Raw genomic sequence first — 21,908 nt, 5'->3', positions numbered from 1 at the left:
AATGAAGGCCAAAACTGAAAAGGAACTGAAAATTTCAACATGGCTTCCTACCTCTAAAGGGTTCCCCACTTCTCTTCAATCTCCAGTCAAGCCAGATATCCCCTACTGGTTCCAGATATGCCCAATATCCCCTACTGGTTCCACCTTGGAATATCACCTGCTCTGCTCCCAATACTCTCTCTAAACAGGGAAGAGATGCTCACTCTTTGGGGTCCCTCACCCCATGGGTATGTTCGAAAATTATAAACCCCGTAACTGACAGTGAGTTTATTGGTTTCCTAGCCTCTGAAGGCCTTTCCTGTGTTTGGAGAATCCCCATCCCCACTCTGGAGTCTTAGTGGGAAGCAGAGCCCAGCTCTTCCTACATCAGATCCCCACTCCCATCTGCCTTCCTGCTATAGCAGGGACATGGGACCTAAGTGCAACACGTCTCCACAGCTCCTCCAGACTAGAAGCCAGAGATGACTCAGAGCACCCTCTCTTGCAGCAGGGCAGGTGGAACATGCAGGACCCACTGGCGGCAGCAGTAGCATTTTGGGGCAGCCGCAGAAATGCTCTCACCAGACCAGTTCTAGGATCTGCTCCTGGCAGAGTAGCCTAAATCTGGTTCTCCAGACTTCCCAGCCTTCTGACCTATTCTACCTAAAGCAGCCACGTTTGGATTCTGTTGCTTACAACCAGGGACCCTGATGTTGGCCTTTCAACCCAGAAAAATGCACAAATGCAAATGAACTGCACAGACCTTCAAGCAAGTCATAGACTAGCAAAGCCCTACCCACCGGCACGCCAGGAACCAACAGGAGACCCCTCCCTCCTCTGGACACCGCTCCTGCCTCAGTCAGCACTTACTTCCACTCCTCCACGGATCCCCAATTAGTCTGCTCCCCCGGGACCTGCTGCAGTGCCTTTGTTCAGCTCCCGCCTGACCTACTGCAACAGCTCGTAGAGACCTCCCTACCTCTGGACTGGTCCCTCCAAAGGATTCCTCAAGCCTCCTTCAAGGTGCAAAGTTGATCACATGACTTCAGATTAAAATCTCCTTAGGGCTCCAAGTAGCTATCAGAAATTCGATAACCTCAGCAAGAGAGACCTTCAAGGATGGAGGTTTCTATGTCTGTAGCCTCCGCCCCATGCCTGGCCAAGGTGATGATGCAGAGATGCAGGCCAGGATCCCCAATTCCAACATCTGGGTTTTATGGGAAACAGCCCAATTTTCAAATACTGTCAACTATATTTTTTTAAAACCTTAAATACTGTGATAAATAAAATATCTGTAGGCTGAGTATGACCCATAGACATCTAGTTTATGACCTCTATCTGCTGCCTGCATCATATTTGTGAGTATGTTTTCTCTAAACTTCAGTGGTTCTCCATTGATTGGTAGATACTTAAGCAAATGTTTCTTCAACAAACGAATGAACAAATAGACAACGTGAGTCAGGTGCGAGGGGGCCAAGCAAGGAAGAGAAAGATGGAAAACCATGATGAGTGAGGCCTGAGAGATCAAGCTTTGCCCCTTTCTGCTCTGGGCCAGTGGCTCTGGGGCTGGTGTTAAAGGAGAGCAACTCCCAGAAGAGACCCTGGGGCAGAGCGCGGGCAAGGACAGAGGTCTGAACTTAGCAAAATCAAGGAGGCAACTTACCAAAAACCATTTAAGATGCGCATTTTACATTCACTTAAATATTTTAATTATAAGGAGAGGACAGATTTGTGCCAGTAAACTTTTAACTCCATTTTCCTGACCAGGAGAATAAGCTACAGATTCAGGGGCTGGAAATAGAAAGCAAGTTGCTCAATCCCAGTTTCTGTAGTTTCTTCCATATAAAATTACAAAACAAGATCCAGGAAGGCTGGAGAACTGGCCATTGCCAGGGAGAGAAATTACATTTTTGTTCTCAAGGAGAATAAAAAGCCCATAAATATTTAAACTTCTACACCAGTCAGCCTCAGCTCAAACTTAAAACTCAAAAGTTTGACTGGTTGACTTCCCTGATATTATTGTTGCTGGTAATCCCTAAGTACAGAGGAAGGGAAAATGAAATGGAATACTTTCCCAGCAGGCTCCTGGCTCCTCTTGGCTCACGAGGGAGGCCAGGGAAGAGCAGAGCGTGCACCTCGGACAAAGTGGCTGTGACCAGGGAATTCATGGAAGGTCTGCACTCAAGCCAGAAGCAAGAACACAGGGGGAGTGAAGTTATCACCACCTGGTGAGAAGTAAGGATAGATCAAGGAAAAAGTCTGTAAATGCAACGTGGGAATGTTCTATGGCTCTAAAAGAAGAGAATTGGTCCCAACCATCCTTGGGCCTTGGACACCATTGTTCTTTCCCTCTGCTGTGGACTTTCATGCCCCATCATCCACCTGGGTGGCTGCTTGTCACTTAGGTCTCATACGCGATAACAGCTCCCAGGGAGGTCTTCCCTGACCATCAAACTCCCTGGCACCCTCTGTCACATTACCCTGTTTTATTTTCTTTATCACGTTGATCAGTACCTAAAATTTTTTCATTTGTTTGCTTACTTTTCTGATTGACCTTGAAGCAGGGGTTGTGTCTGCCTTGTTCCCTGCTGTGTCTCAAAAGCCAGGCCCAGAGATGGGCACATGAAGCGATCATCTCTGAATAAAAGGTGATGAAACACCTCACGAAGGGCAACACTCTCTGACACTCTGCTGGTCAAAAATGATTCTTGTTTTCTCCTAAAAGACTATCTGGGAGAGATAACGAAGGTCATCCTGCAGAAACCCTGTCTGATGATGGCTGATGGCCCCTCTTGGTCAGCGTCCTTCACAGCCACACCGTACTAACGCTGACCACAGAGACACGGACAGAATCAAATCCTTCGCCACAAAAAAGCACTTGGGCACAAAGCAACATTGCTTCTAAGACAGGAAATATTTTGAGTTTATTTTTTAAACATTTTTCTTAGTACTTCAGGATACCATGGAATCTGAGAGCACCACCCAAACAGATGTAAGATAAAATTCCTGACCAAGCAGCAGTACACGGTCATGGGGCGGGGGTCTTAACTCTTCCTAGGTTGGAAAGGACTCTGTGGGTTTCAAAGCCAGGGGCGACGGGGAAGACTTCGGTGGATTCCCTGAAGGTCTAAATGTCACAGCCTTTCTTAATGCCATTTGGCCATGGACTTAACAGTTCGCATTTATGAAAAGAAGAATCCGAGAATACTCCTGTGTGTACTTAGAACAGTGCCTTAAGCATCTATTTCTTTAAAATGAAATAAAACTGTAATGTTGAGAAGAAAAAATATTCAAGGGGTGGTGTGAAGAAGACAGAAACCACCAGCATGGAACCATGCGTCCACCAGGCCCACAGCCGCGCCACTTGAGGCACGCTCCCTCCTGCAGGACTTCTCTGCGGGCTGCCTGTGACCGATCTGGGCGGCAGGGTCTTGCCTTTCACGTTATTTCCCACCACAGGATCTAGCACGGTGCCTTGACAATAGCAGGAATTCAATAACCTGATCTGATGAACTGGTGAATGGACAGACGAATGGGTTCTGAAGGCAGCCACATCTGGGGCTCCACTGTGGAAAGAGCAGCATCTAGCAGCACAAGGATGTCTGACCTTCCAGCCCCTTCCAAACTAAAACCACGCTTCTCTACCTTTCAGCCTTATTCCACCTTCTGATAATGGCTCAGTTCCATATCACACAGGGCTCAGGAGATTGTGAATGGAGAACCCTAGGCCAGTGGTTCTCAACTGTAGTTTTACCCTCCAGAGGGCATCTGGCAGTGCCCAGAGAAATTTCTGGTTGTCACCATGAGGGGAGAGTGCTACTGGCATCTAGCGGGTGGAGGCTGGTATGTTGTTCACCACAACGCCATGAAGCCCCCACTGGGGTCCACATCAAGGAATGATCCAGCCCCAAATGTCAACAGTACAGAGGTTGAGGAATGGTCTATGCCTAGGGGGACGTACTCTCCTTGCCCTCTGCCCTTGGACTATACTCCTTTCTCAACTGTACTCCCCCGTCTTCCTAAGAAGAGAAGTCATCCTCAAACAGGTGTCAACCATATCTAAAGCAGATGTCATAGCTGTCACCGTTGATGGGAAAAATCCAAGAACACTAACAGCAGTGCGTATTTGTACTTCACAGTTTGCAAAATGTCTTCTAATACATTCTCATTTGCTTCTCCCAAGAATCTGGGTAGTAATTGGGGGAAGTCACATTATACTCATTCTAGAGCCAAATAAGGAGACTAGTTAAGCAAACCACCATCCCTATGAATCAAGGGCAATAAAGAAATTGATGCTCAGAAACAATGAGTGACTTGCTCGAGCGCACACCCATGCAGTGCCGGGGTGGCAGACACCCCAAATCAGGCCTTCCGATAGCTCTGCCCCTCTCCTTCACAACAGTGGGCTTCTCACAGGAAAGTGAGGCACCAAGCTAAGTGGTTGCCTCCCGCTGCCATGAGCAAGTTGCCCATGAAATACTGGGCAGCATCTGTTTCCACCAGGTAGGATGCTTTCGGGGGACACCGGGCAGTGAGGAAGGAAAAGGCCACCAGACTGGGCAGCTGTGTGCTGGATGAACTGAACCAACGCTGGGTCCTTACAACCTGCCCTAGAATGGTAATGCTTCAGCCCACTTTTGGATCATTAGTTCAGGTTGCTCAGGATAAAAACATGCACGTTTCTCTAACAGAATGCTTGGCCAGAGAGATTAGATTCTTGTTTGTAACGGGTTATTATAGTACTTAAGACTAATAAGATGACAATGAGGACTTTTCTTTATAGGCCCTCCCCCAAAAGATTTGGGGGTCAGACCTTCGAGAGAACTTCGACTCAACTAGGAATTTTCAAAGGCTCCACAGAAACACATTTGCTTGCAGCAGCCTGTTTAGTTTCACCTAATCCTACTAGAGACACTGGCCAGACTGGCCTTCAGCGGCAAGGCGGGGCAACCTGCACGAAGCCAAGAGCCAGGCCACCGGGCTTCGAGTTCAGGCTCCGCCACTCACCCAGTGGGTGGCTCTGGCCAGGTCATGTGTAAAGCAGGGATGAAATCGGCAGCACCCGCTTCATGGAGTTGCGGTGGGGATTCGATGAGTTACTCCATGTGGTGAAGTCTCAAAACAGGCCTTGGCACACTGTAAGTTCATTAGTGACTATAATTTTGGTCACTTTAGAGGATCTATTTGGAAACTGCACAAAAAACAATGAAAAAATAGTTGTAGTTGCCTGACTTAACCCTCTCCTCCTTATCAATATCAAACATGAAGGGAGAGAGGAGATGGCTTTTCCTATTTTGCAACTAATTTGGGACTCTGGGGAGCTTTTTTCAGTGTCTTTAGAAATCACTTGGAATGAACTGGTATTCTAGTTCAAAGAAAAGACTTCTACTACCTTCAACATCAGAGGGAACTGGGTTCAAAACCCAGCTCTGCCACTTCCTAGCATTAGGACCTTAGACATGCTACTTATCTGAGTCTCCATTTCCTAATCTGCACAGAGAGTGAGATAAGACAGACTGACTCCTAGGGCTATGGTGAGGCTTAGATTTTATAAACTGCAGGCACATCGTATGAGGCTCAAAAAAAAAAAAAAAAAAAAAGATTACAACTGCTGTATTCTCTTCTCTGTTTCCTCATCATCTTTCATGGGCCAGAATACAGATACTTCTTCCCCTAACACTCCCCAAGTAGCACGCTGTGTACACCTGACTGAGATGGGCGTGATATTCTGCCACCCAGGAGACTGGGGCGTACTGATGAGAAGATCCTCCACGAGGACATAGAATAGAAATAAAAACTGCTGTATTCAAAAAAACTGCTGTGTTCAAAAACTGCTGCATTGTTTAGTTCATAAGTTTCCTTTTGCCAAGGATGACCGACTTTTGTTGAGACTGGAAATAAATCTTGTCCCAGGCACCTCAGGGCACACACACAGCAAATAAAGTTTTCAGTTCCAAAGGCATTGCGTTTTTATCTATAATGTTCTTAGAAAAGCATTTCTATGGCTAGCACCTTATACTAATTCCACGAGGTCTGCAAATCAACCATTCTTTTCTTTTTTTTACCATAAAAAATGAAGCCTACTTCCAAGTCACACACTAACACATGAGCAAATTCTAATTAAGCCTTTTAATTTCTCGCTTCCAGCAATCTACTTTGCCACTAAATAACCTTGCAACTTAGAGCACTTCTTCAGATCTCAGCCTAAACATCTTTTCTCCAGCATGATCCTTGGACTGGACTGAATGCTGCTTCTAGGTTGTACTCATCCCATCTACTTACCCAACTCTCGAAAAATTGCCTACCTTATCCTCTGGAGCCTCCACTCCTCCCCACCTTGTGTTTGTTTTCTCTCTCTTTCTCAAACACACAAACACACACACACTCACACAACCCGTGTTGTGTAATACAGTAGCCATTAGCCACAGTGGCTTTGAGTACTTAAAATGTGGCTAATCCCAAATGAGATGTGATTTAAGTATCAAATACACACCAGACTTGGAAGACTTAGTACAAAAAAAAATATACAAACCATTCTAAAAGTAACTTTATCCTGGTTAAATGTTGAAACAACAATATTCTCAACATATTTCAGTTAAATATATTATTAAAATTAGTTTCTTTTTACTTTTTTAATGTGGCTACTAGAAAAATTTAAATTACATATATAGCTCACATTATATTTCTGTTGGGCAATTGTTGGTCTATACTGAAGGTTCTGTGAAAGACCTCTGTGTTTTATACCATTGCACCTCCCCCAGCCCCCTCAACCAGTACAGCACCTGGCTAATAGTAAGTACACAATAACAATTCGTTGATTTAATGGTGACAATATAAGATGGTCATGAGAATAACATCATCAAGAAATGTAGTGCTTTCTTTGAAAGGTAAAAATCATGATATGAATATGACTACTTTTGCTGAAAAGCCTGCAATTAATTTTGAACCCTTAGGCAATGATTTGTATTCCTAAACACGTTCTTTGAGTTATAATAGAAAAATATTACAAATTAAATGCTGAAAGAGGTGGAGAGTGAACACCTCAAGTGGAAATAACTGTAGGAAAAAAACAAAGTAAAGCTGAGGTGTGACCACAACTAATGGGAAGGCAAACAGAGACCACAAACTCGCAGAAGCCCCTTTATTGTTCTGTTCGCATTAAAAAAGCAGAAGCGCATGGGGCTGACGGATTCTAGTGCTAATGGAGACATACATACTGCGAGTACTTATCCAAGAAAGAGTCTCTTTCCACCCACCCTTCCCACCAAAAAAGCCCTCACAAGGAATACAATTCTGGTTACCAAAAGACCTCAGGTACGCAGGCCTAAACCACACAATCGCCCTTTTATATAAACTGAGTCTCCATGACAGTGAACTTGATGTGGCAGGTAGAGTTAAGTGGGTACCTTTCCTACCTGCCTGGACTGCTAACACTCCAGCTGAAAGAACCCCAGGGCTGACAAATCAGCTTTATACCCACCCAGTAGGGAAGCTGAAAGTGCGCGGAGACGCGGGTGAGTGGAATACACCGGGGAAGAGAAGCAGACCAGAGACTAATCTCTGATCCAGGACCATTTCAAAGACCCGTGAAGATGAGGGCTTTTTAAAAAAAAAAAGTTTTGTAAGTCTTTTCTTTAAACCAGCAGTACCAGATCAAAAACTCCTTAACCTTGCGTTTGACATGAATACACCCCAGGCAACTCTCAACTGTAAGAGCTGGAATCTGGTCCCCTCCACCGGCAGGAAAGGCACAGACCATCCCACGGCCTCGGAAGAAGGGTCTGGGGCGCCGGAGAGCACAGCAACCCGGGTCTTCTGTTCTAGAAGGCACAGGTCGGCCTGCGCAGAAACCACACGATCAGGATAAATCAGCTCTGAATCTGTGCTCTCACCACCCGCCCCCACCCCGCCCCCCAGGGAATTAAAAGCACCTCAGTATTTAGGCCTCTGTCAACTTTTCTGTCCACAAGAAAAAGTTATCTGCGTACACGGAAAAAAAAAAAAAAAAATCTGGGAAGAGGAAATTACGAAAGAGAAGACACTGGTCTACTCCACTTTAGTAATGATATGGGTGGTGATGCTTCAAGAGCCGAGTCTGGGGGTGAGGGGAGGGGAGAAAAGGCAGAAACCACAATCCTTGCGAGCTCAGCCCAAGTCGGGGCAGAATAAGCGCCGGCGCTGCTAAAGGGCACGGCGAGTTCTCAGCCACAAGCCGGAAGCGGCGGGGCCCGGGGGCCTCGCAGACGCAGGCACGCGGCGGCCCCCGCCTCTCGGGGGCCCGGGGGCGCGCAGGGCTCCCCTCGCCGGCAAAGCCCCGGCAGGCGGGCTGAAGAGTGGAGGCAGAGGGCAGGGACGAGGGCCACGTTACCTTGTTCATCCCATTCCCCATGGCGGCCGCGCGGTCTAGCGCCCGGGGCGCGGCGGCAGGCGCACTGAGGGCATGTTGGAGCGGGCGGGGAAGCAGCGGGCACTGCGCGCCCGCAGCGTAAACAGCAACACGGGCCGGCGGCGCCCAGGCCTCTCTGTCCGCTGCGCTCCTGCCCCCCGCGGCCCCCGGGCTCCCCGGCCGCCGGGCAGCGGCACAGGCGCCCCTGCGGGAAGGGGCTCGCGGCGCCCGCCCCCTCCCGGAGTGAGCCCGGCGCCTGCCACGCCGACCCCCGGGACTTGTGGACGCGGTTCCTAGGGGCCCGGCCGGGGCGCAGGGGTTATGTCTCCCGGGGGCCGGGGCGCAGGGACATGACTCCGGGGAGCGGGGGCCTCCAGGATCCTGGCTCCTCGGGGGCCCGGGCCCAGGGCGCACGCGCACCCCCGCCCCGGCCGCCGTCGCCCTGCGCGTTCCGAGGCGGGGCGGGGCCGGTGGTCACGCAGGCGCAGCCCCTACGCGGTGAGGCGTGTCGCGGGTCGCTCCCCCGGGGTCAGGGTCACCAAAACTCCCGCAGGCCTTTCCCCCGGGCCACTGGGGGCCTGTTACCAGCAGTCGCCGCCCTGCCTTGCCTGCCTGGGTGAATCAGGTGCTAATCGAAGCCTTGGTCTTGCAGGCTCCCCGGCCTGGGTTTTCTGAGTGCTGCCGATTTAGGCCGGGTGGGGGGATTCCTACGGCCCTGCCGCACCCACGGAGAGCGAGAAGGCTCAGCCGGTGCAGAAAGGAGGGCTCGGTGACTCATCTCTGGGATGACCTAACCTCCCGACCCTGGCGGAGCAGATGTCCGGATGTCAGACGTCATACCGTGACTTTGGACGGCCAGTGTGTCCCCTTCAGATTATAAACTGGCTCTGGTAGCTGCATGGGTATGTTGATACAGTTGCTTCCGGAAAGCCCCTTTCCTTGCTAAGCAACACGGTAATGTCTGCGTTGTGGTTCTGCCTGGAGTGGAATACTTTCTAACCTGTAGCAGAATTGTGTAAGTATTCTGTCACCCTTACTAAACTCCTGACTTCTTCCCTGCGGACAGAATCCTTGAACTCGGCGTTTAGCCGTTTCATTTTTATGCCCTCAGCGATGCCCTGCACGTCGCGGGTGCCTGATAATTATTTGTTAAATGAACGGATGCCTCATTCTGATACGGCCGGGCTCAACCTCCGATGACCTCATTGCATCTGCTCCTCCTTCTTTCCCGAGTCGCAGCCACACAGACTTTCTGCGTGTTCCTTGAACGTGCCACCCTTGGCGCTTGATCACTTGACCATGGCCTTGAGCCTTTGTGTGGGCTGTGCTCTCCTCCCAGCCATCTCAGTCCCTAGCTGGCTCTTCTCTTCAAGCTCCCAGCCCAGATGTCACCTCCTCAAAGAGGCTTTTCCTGACCACCCAATCTAAAGGAGGTCCTCCAGTCACCATCATATCACCCTGTATTGTTTTCTTCATAGCACTTAAGATGAGTGGACATTCTCGTATTTATTTGCTATCTATCTCACTAGAAAGCATCCTGCAGAGGAAAAGGACCTTGTCTGTCTTACTCACTGCTGCAGCCACATGGCCAGGGCCAGGGCCTGGCCCAAAATAGGTGTTCAGTAAATATTTGTGGAATAAATTCACAGATTCCAGAAGACTGAGGAAACAGTAGTGAGGTTCTAAGGAATGCTGACATTTTGAGAAGAACTTGCAGACTCCATCTTAGTCATTTCCCTCCTTGTTGATGTCTTCTGGGCCACGACAGGTACCAGAGCCCCCTGTGTAGGAAGCCCCCCTTGGTGTGCACCCAGATTGTCCCCCGTGGGTAGGATAGGCCCCTTCCTGTCCCTTGCTTCTGGGGTGTTCCTTCCCTCCCACCTTCACGTCCTCTTTGCCCTCCCACCTCCCAGTCACCTGGACGGCCCACCTTCTCTGCTCCTCACCGTCATTACTTTTACTTCCTTCCTGCTTATGGACAGCACAGCATGGTTAGCGGGCTGCCTGGGGAATGCCAAGACCAACCTGTGTTCCTAAATCTCAGAGAGCTATTGGGCAAGATGATCGACTTTTCTGAACCATTTTTTCCTCCTTAAAATAGAGCATTGGACTGTGAATTTTCAAAGGTCCTAGCCAGCAATCAGTGAACGATTGCAATCAGTGAACGATTGTATTTCCCTCCTCTGCTTGTGCTGTTGTTGCTTCCAGTTGAGATGAACTTTCAAAAACATGAACAATTCTTGAGTTAGTATTTGCCCATAAATGACAGAGCCATACCCAGTTTTTCTTCTGCCATCCATTTGGAACATTTTCTTTCTCTTATTCATTTCTTATAAACTTATTTTTCTAGCTCAGACCATCTGCTTAACAAGCTCTCCTAAGCTCAGAACCAGCTATGGTGTGTGCGTGTGTGTGCGTTTGTGTGTCTGTATTTGTGTGTGTGTCTGTGTCTGTGTGCATGTGTGTGCACGTGTGTCTGTGCGTGCGTGTGTCTGTGCGTGCGTGGTGTGTCGGGAAAGTTTTCCATAAGGGACTCTATCTCCCTGCACTCCCGTCCACCTTATCCTTGAAGCTAACCCCAACTCCCTGCATCATAACCCAAAAATTATCATTGTCATGTGTTGCAATTCTGTGACTAAAGAAAAGGAAAAGAGAAAGTCTGATCCATTTTGACATGTCCTGGTTTTCTCTTTTAATTTTCATAGCACCACCGCAGAGATTTCCAGGTTCAGCTCTCATGCTGAACAGGTGACTCATTTCCAAGCTCCTCCCTGTCTTCCTCGTTTATTCTTTATAGCTGCTGATAATGGAAAGAAGGGAGGGAAGAAGACTCCTAGACGAAGCTGGCTTGCTTCACATTTACAGTAGAATCTATTCACTTGCATTCTGTCTTATTCGTAAAATTGTTAAGGCATCATAAGCCTAGTGGAATTTCACTCCATGTAAGATTTTTACTTCTACTTTTCTTCCTGCTGTTTTCCTGTGTCTCAGCACAGCCAACACCACAAATTTTGGCAGCAACTCCCAAACAAATAAAGCTTTCATGTGTGCACAGTGCGGAATGGTTACTAGTCACGTGGGCCAGCAGGGACCATACGCATGTGGTTAAGGATAACCAGTTAGTGGTGTGTTTAGTGAGCAATAACTTTGAACTTTAAGGTGGGAGTGTGTAAAAGCCCACAAGCAGAAGTTCAGCCGTTAGAGCCAGCCAAGTCATTACGGGTGTTGCTGATAATTCAGAGAATTGAGATAAACCTTGGCCCAAGTGGGAAGTAGCTAAGTAATCTTCCTTGGCCTTTTGAACATACTGTAATCTGGAGTGTCTCAGCCTCAGCACTGCTGACATTTGGGGCTAGATCTCTTTTTTTTTTTTCTTGTGGGGCTGTCCTGTGCATCGTACGATGTTTAGCAGTACCCCTGGCCTCTACTACTGGACGCCAGTGGCACCCCTCAGTCACGATGATCAGAAATGTCTGCAGCCCTTGGAGAGCAAATGCAGCTGCTGCCGGTGTTGTTTGTGCAGTGGGCCCATAGGGATGAGATCTTTTAGGGACGAAATTTCTTTCTCTGTGTGTCTCTTTCCCTCTCTCTTTCTCTCACTTGATAACCACTTAAATGTACACTAATAGGTGATGTTAGCCCCCTGCAGAATCCTCAGGCCACACGGTCCAATTAGAACAAATTAAGAACAAGAAGTTAAGGTGAAGAGCTAATCTAGCCAAAACATGACTGAAAGTTAAAAAAAAAAAAAGCTAGAACCTAATGAATTGTGGAAATAAGTAAAAAAAAAAAAAAAAAAAAAAAAAAGAGTCTATAACTACTGAAGCAAAAGCACAAAACATTTTTCTCTGCTTCTCCAGTACTGTCCAAAAAGAGAGTACGTATCCAGTTGACTGCGTGGGGCCATACGAGCAGCCTGACCGTGAGCATGGCCCCTTCAGTGACCTCAGCGTCTGAAAGGCCACTAATTTCCAGCCCTCCAAGCAGTCTCCTGAGTATGAACTTGGTTTCCTCCTTCCACTTAAGAGGTTTGGGGACCTCAGATCTCAGAGCGCTGACAACTGGAGAGTGTGGCGTCAGGGGAAGACAGCAGGAGGAATGAATACCCAGGTAGGTAAGCAGGGCAGAGAGACGTGGTGGAGAGTCTGGGAGGAGGTAAGTGGAGAGACGCCAGCAGGCATGTAGTTGGGGATCAAGAAATTACGTTGACATGTAGAGCTCCCAGCTGGGTTGGCAGAGGCAAGGCCGGTTGTGGAGGAATGGAGCTGTGAGGCAGATTATAGGGCAGAGTATCAGGCAAAGGGGGAATAAGACAGAGCCCGGGTCCCTAAAGACTGGAGGGAGGTGACACTACTGTCAGCCTACAGGTTGTAGCATGTATACCTGTGTGTTGTCAGTATACCTAGTTTCCAGAATTGTAAGCTTCATGAGGGCAGGGACAAGTTGTCATCAATCTTAGTATCCAGCACCTGAAGTAGCCCCTACTATGTGGGGAAGCTTTCAGATGTTTGTTGATTAAGGAGAGAAAACACAACTGGGAGATTGTTGCATTTATCCAGATGTAAGGTTCACAAATAATTCATCCCTTTATATGCCAGATACTCTATCAATGCTGTATCTACTTAGCCTGCCTTTTCTAGAGCAATGCAATTTCCACGTGGGATGGCTGTGATCTAGGAGTGACCAAAGTCCTCTTGTGCTTTGTTTTTGAAACTGATGCAGTATATACTGGTGAGAGAGAGACAGAGACAGAAAGACACAGAGAGAGAGAGAGAGAGAGAGAGAGAGAGAGACAGAGAGAGAGAGAGAGAGAGAGAGAGAGAGAGAGACAGAGAGACAGAGAGAGAGAGATTGAACACAGTGTTTCCATGTATTGCCGTACCCTCCCTCTTGATTTGCAGCCATAGCTGTGGTTGGCAGAGCCCAGCACTTTCTGTAATTCTGCCCTTGACATCATGCTGTTCTTTGAGCTTTGGTTGGGAAAGCATTCCTGGTTTATGGACATCGTCTTGCAGGTTGGCTATGGTTCTTTTTCTTATCTGGAATGGGTTGACTCCACCTATGTACTTCCCTCTCTCTACTAAGGAAGGTCTACCTGAGACAACAAACAGGTCCTTTAAAACTTTTTATGGTGAAAAAACCAGAAACCTTTCATGGTTGATGATCCCAGCCCAAAACAGCTGACAAAATCTGAACAACTAATGTATTTTAGATTCAGTAGAATAATTGTCCTTTCCATCTGTGTGTGACAAGGCTGGCATAAGATACAACTTGGGCCTTGCTTTTTATTCTAGCTCATCTGGGTGCAAGGACACACACCAAGTACTTCCCTGTAGTACTGTTTTCACGGTCTCCAGATCTTCCTAAAACCCTATTCAAAGTGACCACATGGCCTGCAATCTAGTGGAGAGTGGGATAGTCCCTAAGTGTCCCTGGTCAGAGGATCTGTCTGCATTTACCACACCTGCATGCCCAGCTGCCCTCTTGGAGGCGTACTTCTGCTTCTTCAAATGCCTTTGGTGGTTGGGGGCGGCCCTGAAGTGAAGACACAAGAGAAGATGGCAAGAGAAGCCCCAGCTCTGAGAAACAGCTGGGCAAGGGCAGCTCTCCTTAGGGAAACTGACCCCCATCTGCTGAATGTTACTTTAGAGTTCTTTCCTACTGAAGAGCTTCATGTTGGTTACTTTTGTTTGTTTTTTTCCCCCTTTTATGTGAAACAGAAATTGAACTAGATCTGAAGACATTAAAAAGTGTCTGGGTAGGGGGCTGGAGGGAGAAGGGGGTTTCCTCAGAGGATGGAATGTCCCAAGAGAAATTTCACTGATTGTGAGAGGGGAAGTCCATTTCATATGACATAATGGTGTCACTGTTCAACACCTTGTTGGACAATTTGTTAATATTTATCATTATTTTGATTTGGCATTCATCATTAAAACCCTGTGAATTACAGAAAGACCATTATACATAAAGTGCTACTCAGGCTAGACAATAGATCAGGGTCATTTTCTTTCTTATCCATGGCAGGGCATTTGTGTTTTCTCACTGACCATCTCTTGGTCTGCAGGAGACCACCTGCCTCCACCCAGACAAGACAGTTTCACTCAGAGCTGCATATTGCTCTTCAAAGACTGGCACCTTTCCAGTGCTAGTTGGCCTGCACTTTTTACCATCTCTGTCATACCTGTGTGTCCTTTCTATGCAGGGCTTCAACTCCAGATCTGCGTAGACAACCACTAGCACAGGAGCAAGTGCTGCAAGGAGGATCAAGCCACTGTAGCACGAGGTGTATTCAGTTCACAGGAAGTTAGGGTGTGTTTCTCTTTCACCTCTCATACATCCAGTAACCCCTGAAAGAGGGCAGGAAAGTCTGAGGCAATGCTCGCCCTGATTCACCAGCACGCAACTTGCATACTGTACAGACTAGAGCAATGTCTCAATCTAAAAACATTTATATTTGGCTTTATAGTGGCATCAGTTTCTCCCCCATTCTGCTCCAGAATACAAGGGAGTGCTTACTTTACCTCTCTTGTAATTAAAGGGTCCATGATGGTGCTTTTACCCTTTCAAAGGCACAGTTTGTCTTCAAGGTGATGTGAGATCTCTGTCTCTAAACACAGAAAACTTTGTGACTTTAAATAGCAGTCTCCTCTCCTGCTTGTCAAGGTTTTGTAAGGCAGCCCAAGGGCAAGTGCAGTGGTTGGTTAGAGAGATAGATAATTGATATATAAGACAGTATGGTATGTGGACATCTTTCCTCACTGCAGTGCTTTTAAAAATGTGTATAATTTTTTGAAGTGTAGTCATTTACAATATTGTGTTGGTTTCATGTGTATAGCTAAGTGATTCAGTTATATATATTACACATTTTTAAAAAAATTAATTGATTTATTTTATTTTTGGCTGTGTTGGGTCTTCGTTTCTGTGCGAGGGCTTTCTCTAGTTGCGGCGAGCGGGGGCCACTCTTCATCGCGGTGCGCGGGCCTCTCACTGTCGCGGCCTCTCTTGTTGCGGAGCACGGGCTCCAGACGCGCAGGCTCAGTAATTGTGGCTCACGGGCCCAGCTGCTCCGCGGCATGTGGGATCTTCCCAGACCAGGGCTCGAACCCGTGTCCCCTGCATTGGCAGGCAGATTCTCAACCACTGCGCCACCAGGGAAACCCAATTACACATTTTCAGATTATTTTCCATTATAGGTTATTGCAAGATATTGAATATAATAAAAAAATGTACAATTTAAGGTGAACTTTTGCTTTTAAAATCTCACTATTTTCATTGCAGTCATAACAACCAAGCAAATGGGGCAGGAAGCTCTCTGCTTTGTGGTTATTTTATTCAAGCCATGTATGAAGTTTCTTTTTGGTATAAAGGTATGTGTGTGGTTTTTTTCCTTGAGTAATAGTAACTCTAGAACTTCAGAGTCAGTATAAGTGTTGATTCTGATCTCCAGAATTACATATCTGGCTAAGATAGGGCTGCAGAGGTAAAATGTCTACTCTGTGGTAGGCAGAACTACCTTGAAACAGACCATGCTCTCTTCTAGTTGTTAAGTGTAAAGTTTCACTGAGTTAAGATAATAATCCCTTAGCCCTCTTTACCTATTTCCTAAAAAAATATGTGGTTTTAGTTTGTATCAGTCACTTTCTGTTCTTTTTAATTTTATGAAATTTCTTATTTCTAAAATGTTTAGTGATCACATAAAAAAGAGGGGACAGTTTGGTCCTTTCACTCAGTATAAAGCATCTGTCATGAGTGTTACTATCTTGTCCCAGTTTGCCCAGGATTTCCCTCATTTTAGAACTGGAAGTCCTGTGTCCCAGGAAGCCCTTTAATCCTTGGCAACCCAGGACAGCTGGTTACCCTCGATCTATGATGTATTTTGGGGAAATACACATTAGCTTTAAATAAGAAAAAATACTTAATAGTTATTTAAGCACCTTCCTCTTTATTTACAAATAGTTCCAGGTGTGAAATGTTGAAAAGGAGCAGCTGTCTCCCATTACTGGACAGAGCCAGGCTGTCTTCAGCTGCTTCTATGTGGCAGGAGCTGGTCTCTCCTCAACAGTTATAGCAGCTGCTACTTTCCAGAAGGGAAGTATTGGCTAAAGAAAAGTCAATGTCAGTATTTCTCCCTGAAGAAAAATGCACATTGATCTTCCCCAAAACAAATCAGTAGTTGTGTTAGGTTCAATTTGAATATTTTCCCTAGAAACTATCTCAGAGTAACCATGAGAGCCTAATAGATTTTTCTTATAATATTAAATTGACGAGGTCACAATGCTTGAAAGAGTACTTATTTCAAGGAAAATGGACAGTTTCCTAAAAGCAGTTCGATTTTCATGAAGTGGAGGGTTTGGGTACATAAATGCTTTAACTGAGCATCTTCTTTCTCCTCTTAAATCCCCCTCACTGCCTACTGTCCCTCAGCCTAGTTACTGCTCCCCAGGTAACATGGCCTTAGATATCCTTTTGCAACCCCATTTCCAAGCATTAAGGTGACATTTTTATTCATTCGAGCAACATTTATTGAAAACCTACTATGTTCTAGGCATTGTGCCAGAAGCTGAGGATACAGAAATAAAAACAAAACTGCCCCACACTTAACTCACATTTATTTATAAGTTCATTGGAAATAGGGACTTGCACATAAATAATTTCCATGTAATATGATATACTCTGAGTTTGTAAAACTTGCTTTTTGGAACTTAGAGGAGGGCGCTCAGAACTGCCTTAGCTGGCTCTTCTTTTCTATAAAAATAAGCATCGTATCTTAATAAGGAAGAGGCGGTTAGGACACAGACACACACAAAGGGAAGACCTTATGAGGACACAGGGAGAAGACGGCTGTCTACACACCAAGGAGAGAGGCCTCAGGAGGAACCAACCCTGCTGGCACCTTGGTCTTGGAATTCCAGCTTCCAGAACTGTGAGACAATAATGTTCTGCTGTTAAAAGAAATAACAGATGTTGTCTGTCCAGTCTGTGGTACTTTGTTATGGCAGCAGTTCTAGCGAACTAATACAGAGAAGGAAGCAGCCACTGCCAGAACCATGACTTTGTCAGGGAGGCCATGGGGAAGAGATACCCTACCCTCTCTCTCCAACTGCTCTCTGATCTCACTTAAAAAATAAACCTACCTGGAGGCCAGCAAAGGAGCCCAAGTGGTTTGTTCCACATGTACACTCTCCCAGGGCACTTGCAGGACAGAGAAGGGTAAGAATGGATTCGGGGGGACAAATAGAAAATGATCAGCAAAGACATCTCATCAAGTTTTGAAAAATCAAGAAGGGCTTCATGGAGGAGGTGACTCTTGAACTGAGTGTGGAATACTAAATGAGTTTATATGAATAAAGTACTTAGAAGCTTACTTGTACCATAATATGCGTTGTGTGTGTTGTTGTTTTTACCACCATACCCTTTCTATTTATTATTTCTAGTTCATCGTAGCAGTCCAGGAAGGTTGGTATTATTTTCCCCTTTTTACAGATAAGAGAATTAGGCTCAAAGAGGTTGAGCAAATGGCTAAGCCAGTTTTCATACTCAAGCCTGCCTAGCTCAGAAGCCACCAGTCCAGGTTGCATCCCTGATAGCCATCAGCCAGATGATGAAGCCTGAATAAAGGACAGTTCCGAAAGAGGATGTTATAGACACAAAGGCATGTTGGCAAGAGAGACTGTGGCACCTTTGGGGACCTGAGGTGGTTTACCAAGGTAGCAACATAGAATGCAAAGTGGAGAGAGGCAAGACATCAGTGGAAGGGGGGCAGAGCCTGTTTAAAGACATCTTCATATGCCATGCCAGGAAGTTTAGACTCCCTCTCAGAGATGCTGGGGACCCTTTGCAGGATTTGGATTTTAGAATGAGCCTCTTGAGGGCTTTTTGGAGTATGTCATATTTTAGTAGGTGAGACTGAAGATGGGGAGATCACTTAGAAGGCCATTGCCTGGTGAAAAATAATGAGAGCCTTAAATAAAGATTGGCAGAGGGGATGGAGAGAAGGGCTGGTTGGGGAAAAGGGAAGAGGGAGAATTCGTAGGACTTGAAGATTAATTGGATATAGGAAATTGGAAAGGGAGAAGAGCAAAGGGTTACCCCCAGGTTTCTAGCTTTGGTAACTGTATAGATGGTGGCGCCATTCACAAGGGTGGGAACACAGGAGGAGGAACAGGGTTGGTGGGAGAGTGATGATTATTGTCTGGACATGCCGAGTTTCAGATACTTCTGGGTTATGCAGGTAGAAAGTACAGAGCTAAATTACTCCAGAAAATACAGAAAACCCAACGATTACTTAAGTTTTGTTGTATCTTACAGCATAAATCACAATATTTTGATTGCTCTAAAAAGTGATTATTTTTCCTACCTTTGTTCTGAGAGATAAGCAAATACCACCATGATTAGGTCATAGTTATAAGCATGTTATTTCAATAATTTTTTAAACAAACAATTATTGTTCCAATTTTACATAAAGTACTAAAATAGGTGTTGGGAGATAGGAAGGTAATAGTGAAAGATGAATAAAATAGAGTCTTCCAGGAATAGCCGATGGAGTTACAAAAATGAAACAAAAGAGTGACCCAAAGAGGATGGAATTAAATATGGGCATGGTATGTCTCAAGTTTTCCAACTGAACACTAGCCTGATGACTAAGCTACTCATAAATCACATTCCAGTTATGTTGTCAGCAATAGAAAATAATAATAGGAATAAGGGCCAGATAAAGGCAACAACTCTTAAGCCCCACTGGTAGAGCAAATTATACATGTCATGTAGTAGGCCTCTTTCTAGTGTATCATTTCAAATGAGCTCCAATAGGCAACAAATAATGAGGAAGTGAACTATGCAATACCGAAACTTGTAAAGATAATAAAGATGCCTGTGTATTCTAAATAAGAGACTCCAAAGATGGTTTTATGAGATCTTAATTCGAAATGATTTATTTTATCATCCACCTCAACTTCAGTGGCTTGGTAGTTCTGACAACCCTAATTATGGTCAGCAGGTATTCCTCTGGTGCCAAGTAGTATAAAAGAGAGATAGCCTCCTTGAAAAATGGCCCTCAGTCCTCCTAAAAGTCCCTTGCAAAAACATACTGTTGGTCAAACAAATGCCCCTAATATATATTTGGATAATAAGAAAGATAAGGCACCATGCATTTTCTTTATTGCAATAAAAAACTATGTACTTTGTTATGTCCTAATTGAAATTTCACTTAAGACATAAAAAATAGAAAGGCAAGGAGTTCTAAACATACAGAAGATAAGGAGTTTTGCTCCTACTCTAACAAGTAAAAACTAGATAAACTATATAATTATAACTTTTCTTGAACCCATCAGAGACCTGAGGTCACAGGTAAACTAAATAGCCCCAAGTCCAAGGAAAGGTAGGCCCTTTCAAGGATAGACAGGATACAAGCACTTGCCCACCCATGGTAGAACATAGCAGGAAAAGATATCGGGCGCCGTACAAGTAGGTAAGAGCTAAAATTTTGGTAACAGATGGCTAGAGGCCAAGTACGAGCGAAAGGCCCCCAGGTGGCATGAGGAGAGTCTGTGCCCACTCACAGGCTCCTCCCCACAGACTTCCATCCGATCCCTATGGGTGCGACTGGGGCTGGGGGTAGGAGGTGGAAGGCAGCCCCTGTGGGGCGCAGACGTGGAGGAGGGGAGTGCTGCCAGCCCAGGGAAATCCGAGTCCCATCCAGGCCTTTCTCCCCTTTGCGACTAAAGCTTTACGTTCCTGGGAGAGGGACATGCACGAAGGAGCATGCGTTGTGTCTGAGGAAAGATTAAAAATAAAAACCATCTATCTTTGGGGGAGGGACAGAAAACAGTCCTGGCCCAGGATCCCATACCAGTACCTTGGAGGGCTCCTGCCACTGGGAGAGGGCTGGGAACTGCAACACTAGGGTTACCAGATTTAGCAAGTAAAACTAGAGCTAAATCTGAATTTCACAAAAACAATAAAAGAAATTCTGTGTAAATATGTCACCTCCCAGTGGTAGACGGCCGTGGCTTGTTCCTTAGCGCTCACTATCTTTGTGATGGGAAACAGGAGAATGCTTTGTTGTCCTGGTCTAGCTTCAGTCTCAGGTGGGTCCTGTGCGCCTGGGACTCCAGGACTGGGCTTCCCCTCTTCCCATGGAGTCAGATTATTCTGCATATCTTTGGCAGCTCAAGTATGGGTAGGGTTGTCAGGAAAAAACAAATTAAATTTGAATTTTACATACACAACAAATAATTTTTCAGCATTAGTATGGGTTATTAACGCTTACGGTTCTATGATTCCCATTTTAACTGACCAAAAACTAAAGTTAAAAGAGGGTAACTCCCCATAATCATGTGCTGAGTAAGTGGAAAGTGTGGTATTTCTACCAGGTGGTGTGGCTTCAGGGCGCCAGCACTTAACCGCTCCTCCAATGTGAATTCTCTCTGTACTGTGCACACTTACTGACAACACTGTACTTCATTAGAGATAATTACAGAGCAACCCCGCATGGATTTCTAACAACCATTTTTTAAATAATAAAATAGTTTTTAATTTTTAATAATATTAAAAATTTTTCCATACGTTGAACTGATTAATAGAATCACAGATTAGAACTTACTGTTTTTTATTTCACACACTTACATTTCTAGACATCTACTGTGATTCTAATTCTGCTAAAAGAAGAACATCTGCTAAATATTTGTCTCTGCTTGGCTGAGTTTGTCTAAGTTGATGGAGGAAGCAACAAAGAGGAACCACAACTCCAGATATAATTCTGAAGAATAACAGAGAGCAATAGAGAAATTTCCTTGTCTTCTTAGAGTATAGACTACCCAAAAAAACCAAACCAAAACAAAAAAATGGTAATACTGGGCACAGCCAGGCACATGTCTGAGAGTCTCGGGAAAGCATAGTTTCCTTTTAACTCAGAGAAGATACGGGTTTAATTTTATAAAACTAAATTCTTGAATTACAAAAATTCTTCTAGTTCTAGGGGAGAGAAATTGAATTTCCTGAGAGAATATTATGTTAATTAATTTTCTCTTGCTGCTGTAACAATTTATCACAAACTTGGTGGCTTAAAACGAAACAAATTTATTAGCTTATAGTTCTGCAGGTTAGGGGTCTGACATGGGTTTCACTGGGCTAGAATCCAGGTGTTGGCAGGCTGCCTTCCTTTCTGGAGGTTGTAGAGGAGAATCTGGTTCCTCCTCATTGGTCTGCTGGCAGAATTCAGTCCCTGCAGTCGTAAAACCTATGTCCCTGTTTTCTTGCTGGCTGTAAGTTGAGGGCCATTTCCAGCTTCTGGAGGTCACTACATTGCTTTCTCCATCTTCAAAGCATTAGCAGCCTGAATCCTTTGCACACTGCGTTTCTCTGAACCACTCTTTCATTGTCTTCCACTTTTAAGGATTCACGTGTTTAGACTGGGCCAGGATAATATCTCTATCTCAAGGTTCTTCACCTTAATCACATCTGCAAAGTGCATTTTGCCATGTAAGGCGGCAGCATATTCACAGGGGATTAGGATGTGGACATCTTTGATTTATTCTGCCTACCA

General features: G+C 45.6%; 1 protein-coding gene and 1 long non-coding RNA gene across 4 annotated transcripts in view; one reads left to right on the top strand and one right to left on the bottom strand.

The window, feature by feature from the left end:
• The window catches only part of DUSP22 (dual specificity phosphatase 22), a 47,221-nt gene extending 38,413 nt beyond the window's left edge, over positions 1 to 8,808 (bottom strand). The window contains exon 1 of one of the 2 annotated variants that reach the window (XM_059937761.1): positions 8,348 to 8,808. In XM_059937761.1, the coding sequence (XP_059793744.1) occupies positions 8,348 to 8,368 (21 nt within the window). In that variant the 5' untranslated portion in view covers positions 8,369 to 8,808. The remainder of the gene's footprint in view (positions 1 to 8,347) is intronic. The other variant, XM_059937760.1, reaches the window with a different exon arrangement.
• A 17-nt stretch (positions 8,809 to 8,825) lies between these two features.
• The window catches only part of LOC132374251 (uncharacterized), a 64,233-nt gene continuing 51,150 nt past the window's right edge, over positions 8,826 to 21,908 (top strand). The window contains exons 1-3 of one of the 2 annotated variants that reach the window (XR_009505610.1): positions 8,826 to 9,380; positions 12,226 to 12,475; positions 13,660 to 14,111. This is a non-coding gene — a long non-coding RNA (uncharacterized LOC132374251). Of the gene's footprint in view, positions 9,381 to 12,225; positions 12,476 to 13,659; positions 14,112 to 21,908 lie in introns of those variants that run through there. The other variant, XR_009505609.1, reaches the window with a different exon arrangement.

The sequence above is a fragment of the Balaenoptera ricei genome, chromosome 11 (assembly GCF_028023285.1).
Source record: "Balaenoptera ricei isolate mBalRic1 chromosome 11, mBalRic1.hap2, whole genome shotgun sequence".
NCBI lineage: Eukaryota > Metazoa > Chordata > Mammalia > Artiodactyla > Balaenopteridae > Balaenoptera > Balaenoptera ricei.
This window is presented reverse-complemented; position numbering and strand designations above follow the sequence as displayed.